General features: G+C 37.9%; 1 protein-coding gene across 3 annotated transcripts in view; it reads left to right on the top strand.

Moving 5' to 3' along the window:
* Window positions 1-5,767: 5,767 nt before the first annotated feature.
* The window catches only part of LOC120426122 (inactive serine protease scarface), an 88,460-nt gene continuing 72,245 nt past the window's right edge, over window positions 5,768-21,982 (top strand). For 2 of the 3 annotated variants that reach the window (XM_039590824.2, XM_039590825.2), the window contains exons 1-2: window positions 5,768-6,084; window positions 20,789-21,905. In XM_039590824.2, the coding sequence (XP_039446758.1) occupies window positions 20,789-21,905 (1,117 nt within the window). In that variant the 5' untranslated portion in view covers window positions 5,768-6,084. The remainder of the gene's footprint in view (window positions 6,085-20,788; window positions 21,906-21,982) is intronic. The other variant, XM_039590826.2, reaches the window with a different exon arrangement.

Below are 21,982 nucleotides of genomic sequence, written 5' to 3' on the forward strand. Positions count from 1 at the left end.
TACGGCCAACCAAAATGAAGGTGATGAAAAATTTGGTAATTATTATGTGCATCCTGATAGAAATCCTCAAATGTTAAATTTCAGCAGTGAGTAAGTGTCTACTTCCCATCGGTTCGCGGGTTCTTGTTCTGGAACAACAAAGAAATCCACCAACCGAAATGCCATTTGCAAAATTTCGTCCAAAAATCACTATAATTAAGTGATAAATTCGTACATAATAATCATTCATTGTGCGATCCCCGAAGCGGGGAACCCCATGACCACGAGAGCATTAAAGAAGGTTTCGGTGGCTCGATTCTCGAGCGGTCAGCCCAAACGCAAATCATTCCGGATTTGAAGCCGGCGTAACGGCACGCCTCGCTGAACTTGTATAGAAATGCCGGATTCATAACCGAAAAGTTCACTTTTCCGCGGCTCTAGCAGCAAACCTCTCGCGAAAACAAATCGGAATTTGTAATGAATTCTGACGTCGAGGCACTTCCGCTTCAACCGGCCTCGTAGATAAAACATTCCGCTGAGCGGGCGGGTTCGTCGCTGTTGAAATCGCCTGAGGTTGCGTTTATTCTGAGAATCTAGATCTGTCTGTTCGTAGCGTTGGAGAGAGAGGAAGCTCGCAACCTCGATTGCATCTGACTGGATGATGCGCACACTCTTTCGACGAAATGGACGAGTTTTCCCATACAAACTGACGTGAGCTGAGCAGGGACGGACTATGAATATTAATTTGCAACACTTTTTTCAGCATCTACGGGCAGGTGTTGGCTGCGTTAATCGAACCAGATAATTAGGCAATTACGAATAGCTGAACGGTTGCACACAAAGCAACGGGTTAGCTTGTCTAGTCTATGATTAGAATTAATTGAATTCGGTACGAATTAGATCAAACAGTGCAACGGGAGTCTGAGATTAGCAAATAATGCGCAGATTCTGAGGAAAAACTTTTGTTCAAGCTTGTTTAGTGATGTTTTTGGGAAGGTTGTTTGAGAGCGATTAACGATGAAATTGAAATGGAAGTTTCGTTTTCTCTCATTCATACTGATTTGTTGAACTCCTCAATTCAACGAACTGCTGAACAAAATTGGGCCAAATCAAATAACTTTAAAAAATAAATAAATGCATCGGCCTAATATTATAAAAATCATATGAATTGATGAGTAAATTGCAATTTTGTTTCTTTGTTGTTTATCATCTTTGTTAAACCAAAAACCGATCGCCTTTGTTAAGCCCAAACCCGAATCCCAGCCAGCATTAAATCAACATTGCACTCACGATGCTCAAGTCGCACTTAAAACCAGACAAAATCGTCTCTACTTTGCAAAACATCCGCCAAGTATTTCGTTTTGTTCGCACTGCTTCAAGCTGGCTTTGGTGATTTATTGCTTAGCTGAAAAGACTGATCATCAGAATTCGCAGATCGCTCAGAAAATGTGATTCTAATCGTCGCATATTTGAATAGAAATCCGTGACCCAGCTGACGTCCGCTTAATGGCCAAAGGCACCTGTTGCCTTCTTGCGTATGAAGCGGCTCCTCGTCAACAATCAATCACCACTTGGGGTTGGTTTTGCGCGCGGTTGACGATGGCGCAAAAAGACTGCCGCTACTTGAGCCTCGAGGGTTTGCAAAAAGGGTACGATGACATCTCCCCCCTTGGGCGAAGCTAAAACTACCCAATTTGGCCGTTGATTTTCCGTTGAGTCAATAGACCAGGAACAGCAGCAAAACAAAAAAAAAAGGCCACCCCAAGAATCTGCCGGCAGTAGAGGTGAGCCTCATAAATAAGCTGAAATAACTTCCCGATCAAGCAGCAGCGGTGACGACGGGCGGTTTTTGTTGGGTGAAGTAAATCTTCGTCAAAATTGATATAATTAAGTGCGGACGCGCGAAGACCGACTTGTTCCGTACCTCCCGGCTGCGACACTTGGATGATGCGCTCCCCAAGATGAGTCTAATTAAAACGGTTTACTCATGCCAGGGTGGCTTTATGCAGAAAGAATGAGTCGTTTTCAAGGTGGTTTTTACGACGATCCGTAATCCGAGTCACTGCCCTGCAAGGACGCATGACTAGTGGTGCGGCGAACGGAGTTGAAGGACTATGGCTTTGGCGCGTGCTTTGGGACTTAGTCTGTTTCTATTGGCTGGATGACTTTTCGATTGACTAGGTGGTGAAATTCAATTGATGAGTCACTTGCTAGTTTGAATATAGTTATTAAGATGGTAACATGACTTCCATTTTCAAGATAATATTGTGATTGCAAGTATATTATGTTATTTTCATATAATTCAAATAACAACTCAAAAATTTATCGGGTTAAAACTATTTAAACAATTTTATCCAAAATGCATTCCAACACTCAAGATAATATTTTTGTTTTACTGGAGTGTAAAAAAATAATAAAATATCTTAGTTTCTATGAACAATATATTTCCATCAGGGTTCATGTTTTTTTAAATCTTTAGTCCAACAGGAGCTGGCGCTCCGCCCTTCAATTTTAAATGGGATTTAACCCGTAATAAATGATTTTTTTTCAAAAATGTCACTTTTTGAAGCATTTTGGCCACTAAAGCGTTTATTTTCAACATCATTGGCGTGTAGGCCAGATCCTTGCGCATCTTTTGGTGTATATAACATTGAAATTTGGAGCACCGTGGAGCTCGGTACAAACCTTCAAAGGTTTGGCATATTTTTCGAAAAATCAGCCCCGGCAAAAAAGATATGCGTCGCGCCTCGCGACGCTCTAGACGCCATTTGATTTTGCTGGGGTCGATTTTTCGAAAAAATGCCAAACTTTAAAGGTTTGTACCGAGCTTCAGGGAGCTTCAAATTTCAATGTTATATACACCAAAAGATGTGCAAGGATCTGGCCTACACGTCAATGATGTTGAAAATAAACGCTTCAGTGGCCAAAATGCCTCAAAAAGTGACATTTTTGAAAACATATTTTTTTACGGGTTAAATCCCATTTAAAATTGAAGGGCGGAGCGCCAGCTCCTGTTACGTCCAATCGAGCTCATATTTTGGATTTGGGCTTAGTATGCCCACCGGAACAAACCCTTGAATGCCCGCCTAAAAGTCATTTTTGTTACACTCTAATATATTCTCTTTTTTTGCTCGCACACTTCTGGGTTGATGCAAAAAGATGATTAATTTTTTTTATTTCTACTATGTTTTTATCAGGAAATCATAGGGTTGAATATTATTATATCTTCCATTATTATGTAAAGAAAATGAAAGCAGATTAACAATGTTTTAATTGTATCTGTTATTATATTAACCCTCTAGTGCCAACATTTTTGGTAGGAAGTTCTAAGAAAACTTTACTTTTATTGTTGTTTTTTTTTTTGGTTCCATTTTATGTATTTTTATTTGCATTTAGGCCGGACATATTTTCAAAAATTTATGTTAATATTGGGCTTGACAAATTAGGGGGCAAAACAATATATTTTTTTTAAACTTCAATATTTTCAATTAGACGTGCAATCAACTAAAAACAATATGAAATGCTTTTTTTTCGTTTGTCAAGTTGCTTAGCATAGATTTTTTTTAAAACTAATTATTGTAAAACAACTAAATATTGAATGCTTTTGACAACGCCTTTTTTATTGAAATGTTGAAAACATGGTAAGAATCATTTTTAGCATGTTTGGGTTGATTTGAAAATCATTACAATTTTTGATAATTGTATATGTTTATTATGGCAAAAAAACAATTTCGCTAAAATTTTTGTTTTCGTCAAATCTTACTATTTTTTTAAACTAATTGCAAAACAATCGAACTAGTCTAATATGCATTTTAACAATGTTGAAACTATAGTTTATTGTTTCAATATTAATATTTTTTTTATTTTTTTGGCCCCCTCGACCCCGGGCAGAGTCGAGGGACCAAATCTTTGAAAAATATTTGCATCGGCCTCATTTAGTTTTTGATGGTATTTGGCATTTTAAACCACTTCATATAATTATCTTTTGCCTTTTTAGTCTTTTTTTCATATATTTTAAAAGCTAGCGAAAAACACAACTTAAGTTGACCTAAGAAATAATACATTTTTGAAAACATTATTAAAGACCAAAAATTGATTAAACATTGATTTATGGCTCTCAGTAAAAAATAAGTAAATTTGTCCTTTCCATTAAAATCTGCCTAAAATTTGTATTTTTATTTCAAATTTGTATTTTTAAAAAACTAAAAAAAATCATGTTTGGGCTCGTTTAAAAATATTTTGAAATTTTGTGAAATCCCGATATATAATTTTCTTCTGTGTCAATTCTTAGATTTTGAAATGATTGCATGTGTAGAATGCATTTTAAAACACTTTTTTCATTTAAATTTTGAAACCAAGGCTAGCCATTAAATTTTTGTATACCTTTAAAAATTAGGGGGCAACAAAATATTACTAAAAATTATCTTTTTTTCTTGAAAAAACTTTAAAAACCGAATAGCTTAGAATAATCGATTGTACACTGTATAAAATACATTGTTTTACATTTTTTTTAAATAAAGGTGAGCACTTTTATACTTTTCACAAATTTTGAATTATGGGACAACAGATTGGAAGAAGCCATTGATCTTAGGGAAAAAAGTGTTTTCAAGAACATATTTAAATGTTGACCAATTTGTTACCGGTTACCTAATGGTAACTCTATTGAGTTACCGGATTAGCTTACAGGATTTCATCCGTGCGGGGTTCCGGCACATGGTTCCTGAGGCCATTCTATACTTTCCTATTGTTTTTTTTACTTATATTATATTGTATCATGTCAAGAGCAATTTTTTTGTTGATATTTGGCCATTGGGGATTTTTATAAAATCATCGGAATAAAAATTCCACCCAGGATGAAACTCCCTCCAAACTTTTTCACATTATAAAATTCTTGGCAGCACTTGGAGAACTAGCAGCGTGCTTTTAGAATGTTCCAAATATGTATTTTGAATGAAAAATCGTAATCCAATCAAACTTAACGAGTATTAAAAACATTTGAACTAAAATCTTCCTTCTGACTACATCACTTCACTAAACAGAATACTTACTATCCCTTCCGGTCCTGAATCAGTACTGAGGAACCCCCACATCATCAAGGATCACCGGCACGCGGAAAAGCCGCCCGATGACAACCACGCGCAAGCTTCGTGAATCAAAACAAATCGTCATCCTGATTAAAAGTTCCACTCTCACCCTCTGCTCTGAGAGAGCGTGATGCGAATCATTCGCGAGATCAAGAGAAACAAGAGTCTTTAAAATCTCGCTCTCCCGTGGAAGCAGTTCTCGGAGATTTTTTGGCAAGCATCTCACCGTCACTCAAGTGGGTAGAACAACGAGTGGACGGTTCAATTTGCCGGTGTTTTGCTTTGTTTGAAAACGGTTGCTATAAAATTGGTAATTCATTATGATAAATTTTGAATAAACACTTTTTGCAAGTCTGCAAGTAAGAAAAAGTGCGAAAAAAGCTTCTGATAATCATTAATTCTGTCAAAAAAATTTCACGATCGCGCTTAATCAACGAACTCCGAGAGCCAATCAAATCTCGCGAGAGCGTGAGTTCCGGCGAGAGCTCCAAGCATCCCCTTTGCCGTTGAGATGCTTTCGAGGGGTGAGACTTCTAGCCGGCGCGCGACGAACCTTCTCGGAGCTTGCGGCCAAGAAAGAAAGCTTCCCGAAGTGAGCATCGCGCGCGCTTGTGCACACACGCAGATCGTCATCGTCGTCGCCGATCGGCCGCGCCGAAGGGAGAAAAACGTGATCGGCTATAAAAGGTGTTGATCTTGGCGACCCGCACTCATAGTTTGGCGATCGCTTGCCGAATTTGCTTGAGCTTGAGTATTTTAGCTGTGCTGCGGGCACAGTTCCTTAATCGCGGGTGTGCTTTTTTTTCTTGTGCGAATCACGCGGATATCCTGGTGTTGTGCGCGTTCGGTGGTGCAATTGCACGCGGTCGGTCTCGGTTCGATTCTGGGAAGTGACGGAAAAATATAAAATTTGACGCAGGATAACACAGTGGCAGTGACATTTTTTCTTCGGTTCTGGTTAAGAACAAGTGAAAGATAAAACAGTCGGAAGACGCTGAAGAGAGTCAAACTCTTTGAAAAAGTAAGCTTTGAAAATTGTTCTATATCGGTAAAAAAAAGTTGTGCTTCAAATGTGCAAGTGCTAAGAGTGCAAACGATATCAACAATGATTGCTCGAACAAATATTCTACAAAGTGACAAGAATCGTTCTAAGAGTGATTGTGAACTGCTCAACTGGACGAACCATGTGCTCTCAGCTATTCAGGACACTTCACACAGCATAGTGTCGCCAACCGTCAAGGATCAGCCCGTCGATCTTTACACAACCTCTCCGTCTTGTTACATGAACGCCCCCTCGGTGTGATTTGTCCTCATTTTTTTCTGTGCTGTCTTCGCGCTCAACATTCAAAGTTGATGAGTTTTGACAAAGTTTGTGGCGAAATGGGCTCCACAAACCCAGCAGTGAAATTATATATCGGTTTTATCATTTCAACGCTTAAGTTTTTATTCGCCTTTTTGTTTCAATTAGCATAAATTACGAAGCCTCCAGCTTCGACTGTTAGTTATCAATATTTTGCTGTTGTTGTTGTTGTTGTTCGCCTCAAATCCTCAAATGCTCGCTTATGCTGGAAATGTTGTTGACTCGGAGAGTCGAAGTTGATGGCTTGGACACGAGAAGTGATTTGATACGGTGAAGTCGTGGCTCGTGCGCTGATAGATGGCGGCAGGACCAGTGGCAGCTGGCGCAGCAACAGGCAGCAGCTTGGAAGCAGATTTAGCTGAACCCACGAGGAAAAGCTGGGGCGTTGTGGTAAAATTTTGGTCGAAACGAGTCGAGCGGTGCCAAAAAGTTGGTTAGATAATTGGTAGCATAATGAATGGCGTTGTGTTTAGCTTGTTTATTTATTTTTTTGAAAATTATGTTTATTGGCAACATTTCACTGGTTGTTTCAAAATATTGTTTTAAAGATTATCATTAAATATTTTACTTTTGAGAATATTTGTATTTCAACTAGAAATATATGCATCCTGACAGAAATAAATAGTTTTTGTTTCTGTTTTGAATAATACGGAAAATATTTAATATTCATGTTTTAATCATGATAATTTTCATACTTTTTTAAGAGCGAGTCCACGAACAGGGCATACCCCTTTGTATGGGACGTCGTTTGGACCTCACCAATCTGCCTGAAATTTTCAGGGGTTGTTTGTACATATAAAACTAGCATCTGGCCAAAATATGAGCACTCTAGGTCAACGGGAAGTGGGGCAAATCGGGACACAAAGTTTGAAGGTTCAAAAACGTAAAAAATCTTAAAAAGGCTATAACTTAGGCAAAATTCAATTTATTTTCAAAATTCAAAATGCATCTTAAAGGGCTTCAAAAATGCAACAAAACGCAGGGTAGAACATCCCAATTGGTCAAATCTAAACGGAGTTATTGGCATTTTAGTGAAAAAATAGCATAATTTTCAAACTCAAATAAAAAAGTGTTCCATCCAGATATCAACTCGGATCGACCTGCAGCTTGTAGGGGACATCTGGAACTACCATCTGAGACTGAGAACGCTTTGGGTAAGGCAGTTTAACATATTGAATAGACACTTTTACTTTTAGTGAATTTTTTGGTTGTAAATTTTTGCTCGGAGGACCCCTTAGATCCCATTTTATGGTGATAATTTTATCATATTCGTGTTCCTGAGACAATTTCACAATAGAAACATACATAAAAATGTATATTATCATCCATTTTAACCCTTTAAAAAATGAAAGATAAAAAAAATCACTAAAAGTAAAACTGTCTATTTTATATGTTAAACTGCCTTACCCAAAGCGGTCTCCGTCTCAGATGGTAGTCCCAGATGTCCCCTACAAGCTGCAGGTTGAACCGAGTTGATATCTGGATGGAACACTTTTTTATTTGAGTTTGAAAATTATGTTATTTTTTTACAAAAATGCCAATAACTCCCTTTAGATTTGACCAATTGGGATGCTCTACCCTGCATTTTTTTAAGCCCTTTCAGATGCATTTTGAATTTTGAAATTAAATTGAATTTTGCCAAAGTTACAGCCTTTTTAAGATTTTTGACGTTTTTGAACCTTCAAACTTTGTGTCCCGATTTGCCCCACTTCCCGTTGACCTAGGGTGCTCATATTTTGGCCAGATGCTAGTTTTATATGTACAAACAACCCCTGAAAATTTCAGGCAGATTGGTGAGGTCGATCCGAGATGGGTATGCTTTGCTCGTGGACTCGCAAAACATTCAAGAAAATGTTTAAACTTACGCTCAATATTTATTTTTAAGTGTTTAAAAACGAATATTATTTTTTAACTTTTTTGAAATATTTGAGTATTGTTAGAATAAAGTAACGATTTCATAATCAGGCCATTCTTTTATTTTTTTTAATTATTGGATGGAACTGTTCTTAAAAACATTATTTATTTACTTTTGAGTTTTTACATTTTGTATTTGGACTAGAAATACATCCTGACAGAAAAACAAGTTTTTGTTTTGAATAATACGGATTTTTTTATTATTCACGTTTTATCATGATGAACTTCACACCTGTTTAGGTTTTAAGTATTGAAAAATGAATTATTATTTTTGTCTTTTTTTCAAATATTTGACTGCATAGTTTAAATTTTGGCAGGTTTACCAATTTTTTACTTTAAAAAGTACTTTTCGAAAAAAATAATGATTTCATTTTTTCATTTCATTTCATTTAAAATTTTTAGCGTTATTTCATAGAAAAATCTTTAAACTTTGATAGATTTTAAATAAGTATATTTCTGGTTTAATTGAGTTATTCAGAAACACTTTGCTTTATAAATATATAACCGTGTTTTTTCTCAATTGACAAATCTCTTTTTTTCATATCGGCTATTAATCAATCAATATTTCTTATTTTCTAACTGAGTTCACTTTTCGACTTGTTGAAGATTTAGAGTATTAGTAGAAAAAAATAGTTTTTTATCAATTGAAAGTACCAAAATTATTCAAATTGAGCTAAGCTTAAATTTTTAAATCACATTTAAATATTTAGAATTTAAAAAGGCAATTTTTATCTACGCTATTCTTCTTAGAATTTGTAAACTCCATCGACTAGTATTTCGATCAAATCTGATCTTGTTATTTCCATATTTTAAAGAATGTGGCAAATTTTGGGTTTTTTCAAAAGCCTTAAAGTCTTCAAAGCTTTGGGAGAATAAAAAATATTTAAGTAGAAGTTTTTGTTTTCCGTATACTGAATCTTCAAAATCTTAAAATTTTCGAAAGGCACGTACTTGGTAATGGAAGTAAACTTTATTTGTCATATTGACAAGTTTTCAATGATTTCTTGAATCTGTATGTTCCCAGTTGGGCTATGGATGTTCATTAGGGTGGCTTGAAGTTGTATGGAAAAATTTCAAAATGGACTGATTCAATCAGAACAGGCATTTTCCGGTCCCATTTGGGCCCCCAAACAACCCCCCAAAATTTGGTTTGGTGTCACCCTGCATGTTAATAATTTTAAATAAAAGCCACATTCATATACAACAACTTTTCCTAAGACACCATTTTGCTAGGTTGCTTCCTTATTACGTTAAAAAATAAGATTTCAAAATATCTACCGAAGTACTGGCAGTGTTGGCAAGAAATATAATTTTCAGCACTTATTTTGACATGCCTCTTTTAAAAACTCTGTATCTTTTTCCAGAAGCAAGATAGGACCATACTTTCTTCAGGAAAGTTTTAGAGGACATTCAGGACTATACTTCTACGGTGTTAGTTTTTAAATTGAGTGAAAAATGAAAATTATAAAAATCAAAATGTAAAAAGGAGGATTTTCCCATACAAATTTCCATACAAATTTGAATCGCTTTGCGGAAAGCCGGGTCAAATCCAATCGCTCCCAAATTTTGGGGGGTTGTTTGGGGGCCCAAATGGGACCGGAAAATGCCTGTTCTGTAAAATCGATCATGTCGAGCCACCCTAATGTTCATGCTATAAATTGAAATATTTTTTATTTATTTTTACTAAAAAACATATCTCAGGATAAATACGATGATACAGTTTTGTGTTTCAAGATAATTCCATACAATTGCATTTACAATGTTGTTTATACAATGGCAATAAAATACGAAGTTTTAGATTGGCTTGGTTAAAATGTATTTATTCGAAAAAAATCAAAAGGTATTAATTCAAATTTTCAAGAATTTCAACAATCGAAGAAAAGAAATCTCAGCAAATCAAAATTGACACAAAGGCTCAAAATTTCGGATAAAACAAATATAATCTGTATGTTGGGACCTTAGTTTGAGAATATACACCCAAGTAACAAAAAAATTCAGGAGTTCTAACAAAGGTTTTCAAGAAAGCTATAACAAGAAGTTTTGGGGAGATTTTTATCCTGCCTCGGTCCAAAATGCTACTTTATAGCTATCTTGAAGAGCTATTGAGCAATTCCATGCCAAATAGGGAATCGGTTGTACCCGACCCTCTCCGATTTCAATGAAACTTTGTAGACATGTTATCCTACGCTTATATAAGTCATTTTTGTGTATATGGAGCCAGTTCCACTCGATAATGACATTTGAGAAGGGCGTAAGTGTTTTAAATATTTTTGTAATTCGGAATTTAAAAATTTCTGTATCTCGAAGCCGTTGCATCGTATCAAAAAGTGGTCAGAGACAAACTTGTAGGAAATTTGACGGGCTTTCCGAAAAAAATACACTGAAAGAAAAAAACACTATACTTTTACAAGATTTTTCGATTTTTAAGTTAAAAAGTCAAATTTAAGGGGGAGCCCACGATTTTTTTTCGTTCAAAATTTTTGTGAAGATAGCCTAAGATGTTACAAAAAGACTCAAGAAAAATGCAGGATGGAGCAACTCACCTAAAAAAATACAAAAATCATTTACTGAAACTGTTTTTTTGAAAAGTGCTCTAAACTTCAAAATTTTCAAAAACCGATAGTGGGAATCGATTCTCCAGACAATTTTACATAAAAGTTTCCATATTGACTACTGTCCTATGTCCAATCCTTGTGAAGTTACAGCGGTTTTAGAAATAAAAATGTTGAAAAAATAGGTTTTTTGATGGTTTTTTGCAATTTCTATATGACAGACTTGATTTTTCAGTCTCGAAAATATTTTTACCGGAAAGCTCGTCCAATTTCCCATAAGTTTGTCTTTGACCACATTTCAATTGGATGTATGGGCTTACAGATATAAGCTAATTACATTGCTCATAACTGAAAACATAATATTTTTTCAGTGTAGTATAGTAACCTGGATAGTAAATTAGCTTAAATCATCAAAAAAACGAGTTATTTTGAAAAGTGGCCGAAGACAATCTTATGGGAAATTGGACGAGCTTTCCGATAAAAATATTTTCGAGACTGAAAAATCAAGTCTGTCACATAGAAATTGCAAAAAACCATCAAAAAACCTATTTTTTCAACATTTTTATTTTTAAAACCGCTGTAACTTCACAAGGATTGGACATAGGACAGTAGTCAATATGGAGACTTTTATGTAAAATTGTCTGGAGAATCGATTCCCACTATCGGTTTTTGAAAATTTTGACGTTTAGAGCACTTTTCAAAAAAACAGTTTCAATAAATGATTTTTGTATTTTTTTAGGTGAGTTGCTCCATCCTGCATTTTTCTTGAGTCTTTTTGTAACATCTTAGGCTATCTTCACAAAAATTTTGAACGAAAAAAAATCGTGGGCTCCCCCTTAAATTTGACTTTTTAACTTAAAAATCGAAAAATCTTGTAAAAGTATAGTGTTTTTTTCTTTCAGTGTATTTTTTTCGGAAAGCCCGTCAAATTTCCTACAAGTTTGTCTCTGACCACTTTTTGATACAATGCAACGGCTTCGAGATACAGAAATTTTTAAATTCCGAATTACAAAAATATTTAAAACACTTACGCCCTTCTCAAATGTCATTATCGAGTGGAACTGGCTCCATATACACAAAAATGGCTTATATAAGCGTAGGATAACATGTCTACAAAGTTTCATTGAAATCGGAGAGGGTCGAGAAAAAAGTACCTGAAAAATTCCTGTTTTGGGCTGGAATTGCTCTATTGTAGAACTCCTGAAACATTTTGCTACTTGGGATAATATCTATTCGATACTTAGAAAATATAAATGAAAAAATTAGGAAGACCATTGATCTGTTTCTGATGGCTCACCTTGCTGTCTCTAATCGCAGCTATTAATCAACGCAGTTAAAATTAACAAAAAAAAAAAAACAGAGAACTTACTCTTGCACAGCCATAAAATGTATATCAACCAACATTATTGCGCTATAAAAGTGATTCAATCTGCCGACAACTTGCTCCGTGGACCACTTTTTGTCCTCCTTTCTTCAAAAGAGATCACTACTTTTTGGTTTACCCCAACGTCAACCATCCTCAAACAGAAAACTAGATCAACCAAAATCAACTGCCCACAATTTTGACACTTATTTTGCCCGCTGAAAAGGGCAAAACAACCACGCATCTTCAGCGCGAAATAATCTCTTCTCGGCGCTTCGAAACTAATTAAACCGCTTCTCACGACTCGTGACGACACCTGGTCCTGGGTCACATTTATTTTTCGCTTTTTATTACGATTTGTGCGAGCGACCTAATGCCAGCACCACCACCGTTGGGCAATTCTGTGTCGGAGGTACAAATCGTCGAAAGGCGGATGATCTCGGAACACCTTTCTGCTTAGATGCACTGAAAAAAAATTTTGTACAGATTGTTACGACCTTTATTGTGGTAAATTTATTTTTCTCCGTGTACTTGGGGTCCCAACTAAGATCATCTGCAACACAAATTTTGTGTCGTCTCCGCCGACAAGAGATTTGCTCCATTGCATCTTTATGGTTTCATCTTTTGACCTCGCAGACACTTTTCATCTGCGCCAGTCATTTGCGGAGATGAGAACATTTAGGCACGCAGCTGATGTCGTTTGAGCCCCTGGTTCAAGCAGGGGTGTCTCGAGATATTGATGGGACTGCCATTTGCCACAAATAATGTGAAACTGTCAGACGAGGCGGTTGCTCAATCTGAAAGAGCTGCTTCTTTGGAATTCAAATTTTGAGATGGCACTCGAAGTAGAATAGGAGAATCTCATTACCAAAATTGTTTTGTAGAACCGTGCGTCTCCATCGCTTTAGCATACAAACTTTTCAAGCGACAACTTTGTATTATTCACGTAAAACTACAAGCTCATGTCTCACGAGGCTTGCCCCATCTGGTCAACGGGGAACAAAAGGTTTAACCTTTCGCTCAATGTGCCCAGACCTCACTTAGACCCCTGAACCAGCGTTGTACGACAACGCAGCATCACCTACATGATCAACAACAACGACCTCGCACATGAATGGTCGATTGATGAAAATGATCCACCGAAGAAACCTCCCCCAACCCCAAACCCCCTTTTAAATTACAACAAATCAATCAACTATTTACGCGCTTACGTAAATTGCTACCCTAATACCGACTCCGAGAGCTCCGCTCCGGTTCGAATCCCGCCCGAGGGATAAAAAATTAAAACAAATGCAATCAATTACGGGTGCGCGCCCTTGCGAGTTTTGGAGCGAATTACGAAAGTTTCGGTTTTTGGTGGCCTCTCTGTGCTCCTCAACACCAGGGGGACCTACTTGGGCCGCGTTAATTGGGGATCTATTCACAAGTCATTAAACAATTAGGTGTCAACTAATGAGGTTTTGGCTGAGGACGAGGAATGAGTCTACTGACCAAAATCGGGTGGCCCCCGGGACAGACACGCTCCGTGGTGGGATGAAAAGAGGTCCAATAAATCTTATCTGATCGAACATGATACCTTCGAGCGCGTGCGGCAACTATGTTGATGTTGTTGGATTAGCGACGAATATGGGAGAAATGGGCGCTTGAGTTTTAGTAAGAAGGCAATGTTGGTATCACAGTAAAAAAACATGGTAAAATTACATCTAAAAAGGGGTACATCTTTTATGTCAGAAAAAAAGCTTTAATTTTACCTCTAATAATGTGTAAATTTACATCTGGCAGACGCTAGGAAAAAATATCTGTAATCCTAAAAAAATATCAAACTGGCGATAGTTATATCTAGCTTACTAAGTCCGCGCCCCAACTCGCACGGCCAACTCGCCGCTGTGAAAACTGGACGATCAAAGCCAATGTACCTCTATGTGCTCCGTACATTGTATACTGTATTTACTGCATATACGGTACATAGAGGTACATCGGCTTTGATCGGCGAGTTAGCCGTGAGGGTTGGGGCGCGGACTTAGTGAGCTAGATATAACTATCGCCAGTTTGATATTTTTTTAGGATTACAGATATTTTTCCTAGCGTCTGCCAGATGTAAATTTACACATTATTAGAGGTAAAATTAAAGCTTTTTCTGACATAAAGATGTACCCCTTTTTAGATGTAATTTTACCATGTTTTTTTATTGTGTAGCGTTTCTCCACATTATATTGTTATTTTATAAAGATACCTCCTGAAAATCTTAATTTGGCACCAAATTTCATGGTTTTCAGTGTCGGTTACAATTCCAGTCCTGAAGTTTCTTTTCATTGTGACTCCTTTTTTTGACCTGGCACCTGGCACCACTCGTAAACGCCCTCTTGATCCATGTAGCTAAACCCTCCCCTAAACATAATGTTGTCGATCGTACCTAATGGTTGTTTTTGGCCACGAGCACGACTCCCCCAGTGCCAAAGTTTGAATTAAGAGACAAGGCGTAATAATTAGACGGCTTGAAGCGTTTTTTGCAGTTGTCACACACTCATGTAGCGGCTCTAAACGATGATCACGTGTGTGCGAGCACGTTGTGGGTCCAGACCTCGGGACCCCCCGAACAAGACCCCAGGTGCCCCAAAGCCCGAGAGGGAGGGCCACTTTATGAAGTTATAAACGTGTGAGATTTGAGGCGATAAGCTTTTATCGAGTGAGGGGACCCCAACGCTGCCTGGAGGTTCCTTATGGGACCCGTAAGCAAAATGGTGATTGACAGCCCGTGAAATGTGGCAATTTAGCGAGTGACAGGCGTTAAACTGTCGTCCGTCGAAAGTACCTTTTGGTGGTTTGTGGAAGGAATGCATATCCCACCAAATGAATGCATCAAATTTTCTGACAGTCCCCACCTTCCCGTGGGGGGGGGGGGTGCAAAGACAGTGCGAGCAGCGATCCAATTATGAGTTGTTATTCAAGGCACACGACGCGATCGAATAAATCATGATTTGGGCAGTGCAGTGTGTGGTGAAAAATTTGTTTGGACAACCTGTGGAATGATTTGTTAGCTTTAATTAGAAAACTGTCACGCTGATTGGCAGCTGGGTTGAGGCGGGGACGTGTGAACTTTGGCGATCTAATTAAACGAGACATCCGGCATTCGATAGGCCTATCACTCCGATATAAATTTGTGATTCGAAGCTGAACAACTTTTCTAAAAAAAGATCTGTATAGGGTGGCAACGAAAAGGTTGATAATATTAAAAGTGAATTTAGGTATTCAGGTCAACTGTGATTTGCCTTTGGTCATAGGGCTTGGCTACAGAACACTTTAAAAATATCAAAGTTTTCGGCCAGGTTACAGCCAGGTTTGTATAGCAATGGCACGTTGGATTATGATCAAAAAAATGATCCCATGAGGTAAAAAATAAGATTATATGAGATTCTTTTTCACAATTTACATGTTTTGAGACAATATTAAATTTTGTCCAAATTTATCATTAAGTTCTACGTGTTTCACAACTAGAGCGTCCAATTTCCCGGGGTCACAAAATTCCCGGGAAACGGTAAATTTTCAACAAATTTCCCGGGAAATTCCGAGGTTTTCGCGAAATTTAAAATTTATCGAATTTTTTTCTGATCCTGATTCTAATTAATATTTTGTAACAAAATTGTATAAAATTGCAACCTAAACGAACAAATAAGTGTGCTTGTAGAAAACCAAAAAACGTCAGGAAAATATATAAATTTTCTAAATTCATAAGCTGTTTTTCAATTCTAATCAGTATTGCTTCAAAACCAAATCATATTTCCAGAACAAATCTTACTTGTTTGAACTCATGAATAAATAGATATGGGTAATTCTCTACCAACTCACACGAAATCGGGATAAGTTGCCCCGACCCCTCTTCGATTTGCGTGAAACTGTGTCCTAAGGGATTACTTTTGTCCCTGATCACGAATCCGAGGTCTGTTTCTTGATATATCGTGACGGATGGGCGGTATGACCCCTTTCATTTTTGAACATGCGAAAAAATAGATGTTTTTCAATAATTTGCAGCCTGAAACGGTGATGAGTTATCAAAGAGACTTTTATGTAAAATTGGACGCCCATCAAGGCTTACTAAAAATTCCAAAAAAACGTATTTTTCATAAAAAAACACTTAAATATTTTAAAAACTCTGCCATTTTCCGTTACTCAACTATAAAATATTTTGGAACACGTCATTTTAAGGGAAATTTAATGTACTTTTCAAATTTACATTAACCCAGAAGGTTAATTTTTTCATTAGGAACAAAATTTTTCATTTTCAAATTTCGTGTTTGCAGAATTATTTTTTAGAGTGTAACAAGGTTCTACAAAGTTGTAGAGGAGACCATTATGATATTTTTGATTTATAAACATAAGGGATTTGCTTGTAACCATCACGAGTTATCGCGATTTTACGAAAAAAAGTTTTTAAACATTTAATGATATTTTTTTTTAAATTTTCATTCAATTTGGCCATGGTAAGAAAAAACGTATAAAAAACTTAATTTTGGTTTCCCAGTTGTGAAAGCTTCAGAAACTAATATTTTCTGAAATATATTTTGATATATTTTCAGATGAACTGATAAGTTCAACAACAACAGTAACTTGAAATGAATAAAATAAAATTGAGTTTTATTTCATTATTTTTTCGCAAATTAAAAAAAACGCAAAAAAGATAGGAAAATATATACTTCTGCTTGAATTTCGGGAATTCTCGGTAAATTTAAAAATATGTTTTCCAGGAAATACTGGGAATTTACGGGATTATTTTTCCCGGGATGGGAAATTGGACGCTCTATTCACAATCAAAACATAATCCGACGCTCTTGAGAAAGTTTTTATCTGAGAATCGTCAAATTTCTTGATAGAAATATTGGACTTTGAATTATGTTTTGTTGCTATTTCATTTCTTCTTAGAGACTCTAACTATTTAATTTTACCTTACTCTTAGGCTTGATTTTATAATTTAGCTCTTATTTACATTAAAAAATTATATCAACAATTAATGAAATATCGGCATCCACAAATTTGACGTTTCTTAGAAATTTATTAGAAGATAGATTTCTCACTTTTGTTTCTGTTTTTTCAAATGCAGAGAATAATCAGATCGTGAGCAAACAAAATATCATGTCCTTGATCCCAAATCCTTGAACGTAATATTTATATACCGTAAACCGGGGTGGCTTTGATAGGATTTCAATTTGTTTTTGGAAAATTTTCCAACAGGTAAGGTTTTTCTCAAGATTATTATTTTTAAAACATGTACTGGGGTAGGACACACAAAGTCCATGCACTATTTTGGAAAAAAGTTTTTTCAATAGTGTTTAGAAAAATAGTTACGTTAAAAATTCTTAGTTTTAATTCCGGGGTGACTTTGATAGTCATAGTTTTTCTTGTTAAAATAATATTTAAGATGTTCAAACTTTATTTGTACATTAAATGTACCATCACTAAAGTAGCTGATAAGTTTTTAAGAAAAAAAAATCAATTTTTATATTTAGTTAACTAAGTTTATATGCTTTTTAACAAAATACATACTAATTTTAAGTAAAATTGTTAAAAAGTTGGAATTTTGCCTGAAATTTGTTAAAACTAGTTTTGTTTATAAAATTATTGATTTATATTGCATTTTATACTGAATTCGAAGCACGAATCCAAAGTTTACACATTTTAAATGAAATTTGTTCAACTGAAATTGCCTATGAATTTGGAGATATTTATTAATTGTTTTTCAAAAACACATATTATTTATTATTTACAAACTTATTTAACCTTCTCCTAGTGAAAAATTGTCCAAAGAATCCGAAAATGCATTCAGTTTTCCGATTAAAAATCATGTTCATTGAGAAAATCATGACACTTTGAGAAGTTTAAAATAATGACTTTCATCAACATTTTCTTAGCTATAGTAACTAACTTTTTATACTTTTCAAAATTTTATGAAAAATTCTTATTGAGGTACTTTGAACACTTATCTACCACGGTAAGTATGTTTCTAAACCATTCCTTACGTATTTTAATTGTACTCTTCATTTTGCGGAAAATCGCAAACCTATCAAAGTCACCCCGTTTTACGGTAATCAATATCTCTATCAATATCTAAAGACTCTCGCGAAAGAGGAAAATCAGTTTACAGAACAAAGCAAAATTATTACTTGGCCAAAAATATGCTTTTTTCTGATACCTAGATATGGGATTGGGAGACAATTATGGCAACGTCCAGTTAACAAAAACAAATGAATGTAAAACTCCCCTTAAAGCTCCACTTTTCAAAGAAAAATATGTTGGCTAGATGAATCAATAGTGACAAAAGGAAAGTTTTTTATTGAGTAAACGAAATTCAAGGGACCATCAAGGATGAAGACATCGAGTTAGGGGGAATTTCGAGGAAAAGAAAGCATCATAGCATATATTTTAAATGGTTTGAACAAACCATAGATATATGAAGAAATATTGAGATAACGAAGATCCGTTAACTCTATGTTTTTGAAAACATAAACATTGAAATGTTTCCATAATCGTCATAATTTTTCCCGATTTCGAACAAAAATGTTGTCGATTTTGAAAACATTTACATCGAAATCGAAATTTTTTTGATGATTTTGTAAAAAAATCAATGTTTACGAATTCGAAAACATAGAGTTACCGGATATGCTTACAAGATTTCTATCCGTGCAAAGAATCGGTTGAATTAACTAACTTGATTAGTTGTCAACAAATTCAACCTTTTATACCGAATTCCAATTTAGTTAAAATAAAAACAAGAAATTTTCCCCTTTCCAACTCAACTGTCACATTTCACATTGTTCATGCATTCCGCTGAAAGCAGCCCATCACTCAGGTGCGCGTCCTAGATAACTTCAGGCAGCGGCAGCGCAGCGCTATTCGACTGCGCGATCAAAACATTGTGACCGATCGTCACAACAATGGCCGCAATCGGCCACATTGTGACCCGCGAAAAGGCCAAAGTCCGCTCAAAACATTCCACCACGCTCCTCTAGCGCAAGCAAAGGCCACCAGAGAACCTGTCCCACTGAACCCAATCGATTCATCATGTGGCCACCAACCCCCGAACCTGCTACGTTGAGGGGCCGTCCAGAGATGCTCACCCCGTCCGTCGTGTCACTTTTGTACGATTGTCATCGATGTGGTAATCTGGCTAAACTGTTGACGGTATCAAATCGATCAACGCCCATTGACCCGTACGCCGGGGACCCTAGGACTACGACCCGTAATGGGACTTTGGGCGTTTTGCCTGTACGCCCTGCGCCGTGGTCGAAATAAATTACCTCCCCATCGGGGGGTTCATTAACATGATCATGACAATGTTTTGGCCGAACGCGCACATTGACATTCCTCTCTCGTGTGCGCACTGGGGATTATGTAATCTGGTTTTGGGGTTGTGCGGTTTTTCTCCGCAGGATACCACTGGCTGGAAAGAATGAGTTGGAAAAAAATGGGTAAGCAAGTCGATTTTTACCTGTCCTTGTTGTACAAAAATGTGGTTTCGATGTTGATCATTGCTCAGGCTTTTTTTTTCGGTAATCGATGTCGATACATCATACCCGAGGTCTTGCTTCAGCGCAGGTATATTTTACAATCTTAAGTTTATTCAATCGATGACCCACAGCTGTAGTGAAAAATCACTCTTTCCTGCGGTTGGTCCAGATTTCCAAAATGCTACCTTCTGAATTATTAGTTATCGTTAAAAGTAGATAAAACCTACTAATTTTGCTCACTCGACCTGCTAGACCACCTCGACGAAACTGGATCCCAGCCTGTGCACTCAAATCAAAGGTTTCCAGTCCATTTCGCGGCGATCGACCCCCATTAAGTCACCACCAACGAACGCTATCTCCAGCGGTGACCCTCTTGAACAGGAAACGAGAACGCTACTGGACACACCTCGATCGTGAGTTGCACCATTTCCTGGCCCCCCTGTCCGACCGAAGATTGATGCGCTCTCGATCGCGATGATATTTCGCCGGGTTCGATCTACAAAGCTAGTTTCGTTTTCGGGGATTCTCCAAACTTGGAGCGCGCGACCACTTCGGCCAGTGACCCTGAACTTCAAACGATTCGTGTGTTGGTCGAAAACGTGTTTTTCCCTTTAGTTTTATATCATCGACTGGTCCGCGGGCCTAACGCATCATTGTCATCCTAGTTGGAGGTAGCAGCCACGCAGATCATCTCTTGGCGCAGCAGCTGTTTGGGAGGCACTCGACGGTTCGGAAGAAAGATTCAGGGGCAAGTGATACGTGACGTGCGTGCTGTTTTATGATGAGCGGGCTCATAAAAAAGCACCCAATCTGAGGGCCTTGGACAAGGGCGCCCGCCAACGGTTTGATTTGTTGTTTTATTGGTGTGTTTTGTTAGGGCTGAAAGGGTGCCTTGATGAGAGCGTTTAGTGCGGTTGTCACCCAAGGTTGATCACAGGTTCTGAGCAATCAAGTTCGATATCGTATGCACAAAGTTGAATTTGGGTAGCGTTCTGTTTAACAATGTGTGAACTAACGAGTTTTGTTTTTGTTTGCAGATGAACCTCCGAACGAGGGCCCTTGTAGGCCTGCTCTGTATAGGGCTAGCGCAGGCCCAGCTCAACTACCGGCCCGAGTTCATTTCGGCCGGGCAGGGCTTCCGAGCCGCGGCTTCATACCAACAGAGTAAATCAGTTTTCAAACGTCAGGCACAGGGTGGTGGGGATCCTACCGATGTAATACCGCATGACCAGAAGAAGCAAACCACCTTCTGGTGGGTTGCTCCGGATTCTCCTTTCAAAGCTACTAAAATTGGTGGCGGTGTACAGGAACCGCCGCCAGCGGGCGAACAAGGTGAGGGAGCGGCAGCAGCCGTTGGAGCAGCTGGAGGAGTAGCTGGTGGAGCGCCAGCCGGTCAGGCAGGAGCCTTTGGAGCTACGCGTACGGCCCAGTCAAGCTTCCAAGCGAGTTCCACGAGAACGTTCGGAGCTGCTGGAGCAGCTGGAACGGCTGGAACGGCTGGAACTGCTGGAACTGCAGGACAAACTGGACAAGTTGCTGGTCGAACGTTTGGTGCAACTGCTACCCGAACAACGGCAACTCAAACTGGCGTTGGAGGTATCGGAGCTGGAGCTATCGGAGCAGGAACTATTACCGGATCGGGAGGATCAACAATATCTAGAACATCGACCGCTACTACCAGAACGTTCGGTACATCCGGTGCCGGAGCTGCCGGTCAGTTTGGACAGACCACCAACACCGCTGCTACTGGACAGTTCGGTCAGAACACCAATACCGCAACGACCGGTACCACCGGACAAACGATTGCCGGCGGAACCAGAACAAATACGTTCACATCTACGAATAGGGTTACGTCAGGGTTTGGAGCGCCACCGAATCAGCCCGGCCGAACCGGAGGAGTCTCGACCACAAGCGCCGTCACTAGAACCGCCACGACCACGTCCACAGGCGTCGCTCCCATTCCCGCGCCACCTGTACCCGTCACCAATACTGTTTCAACTGTTTCTAGAAATACTAATACCGCTGTAACAACTACTACCAATACGCAACAGCAACAGCCGCCTCCTTCCGGCGTTGTTACTACTAACACTTTCGGCCAAACTACTGCTACCGCCACCGGTACACGAACCGGTCAGACGCCTCCTAGACAGCCAAGTAATTTCTGCTTTCCGCTTTACTATTCCTTAAACTCTTTCTAGCTTGCCCAACGTTGCTTGACAGGGTCTAACCTC

Source organism: Culex pipiens, chromosome 2, assembly GCF_016801865.2.
Source record: "Culex pipiens pallens isolate TS chromosome 2, TS_CPP_V2, whole genome shotgun sequence".
Classification (NCBI taxonomy): Eukaryota; Metazoa; Arthropoda; class Insecta; order Diptera; family Culicidae; genus Culex; species Culex pipiens.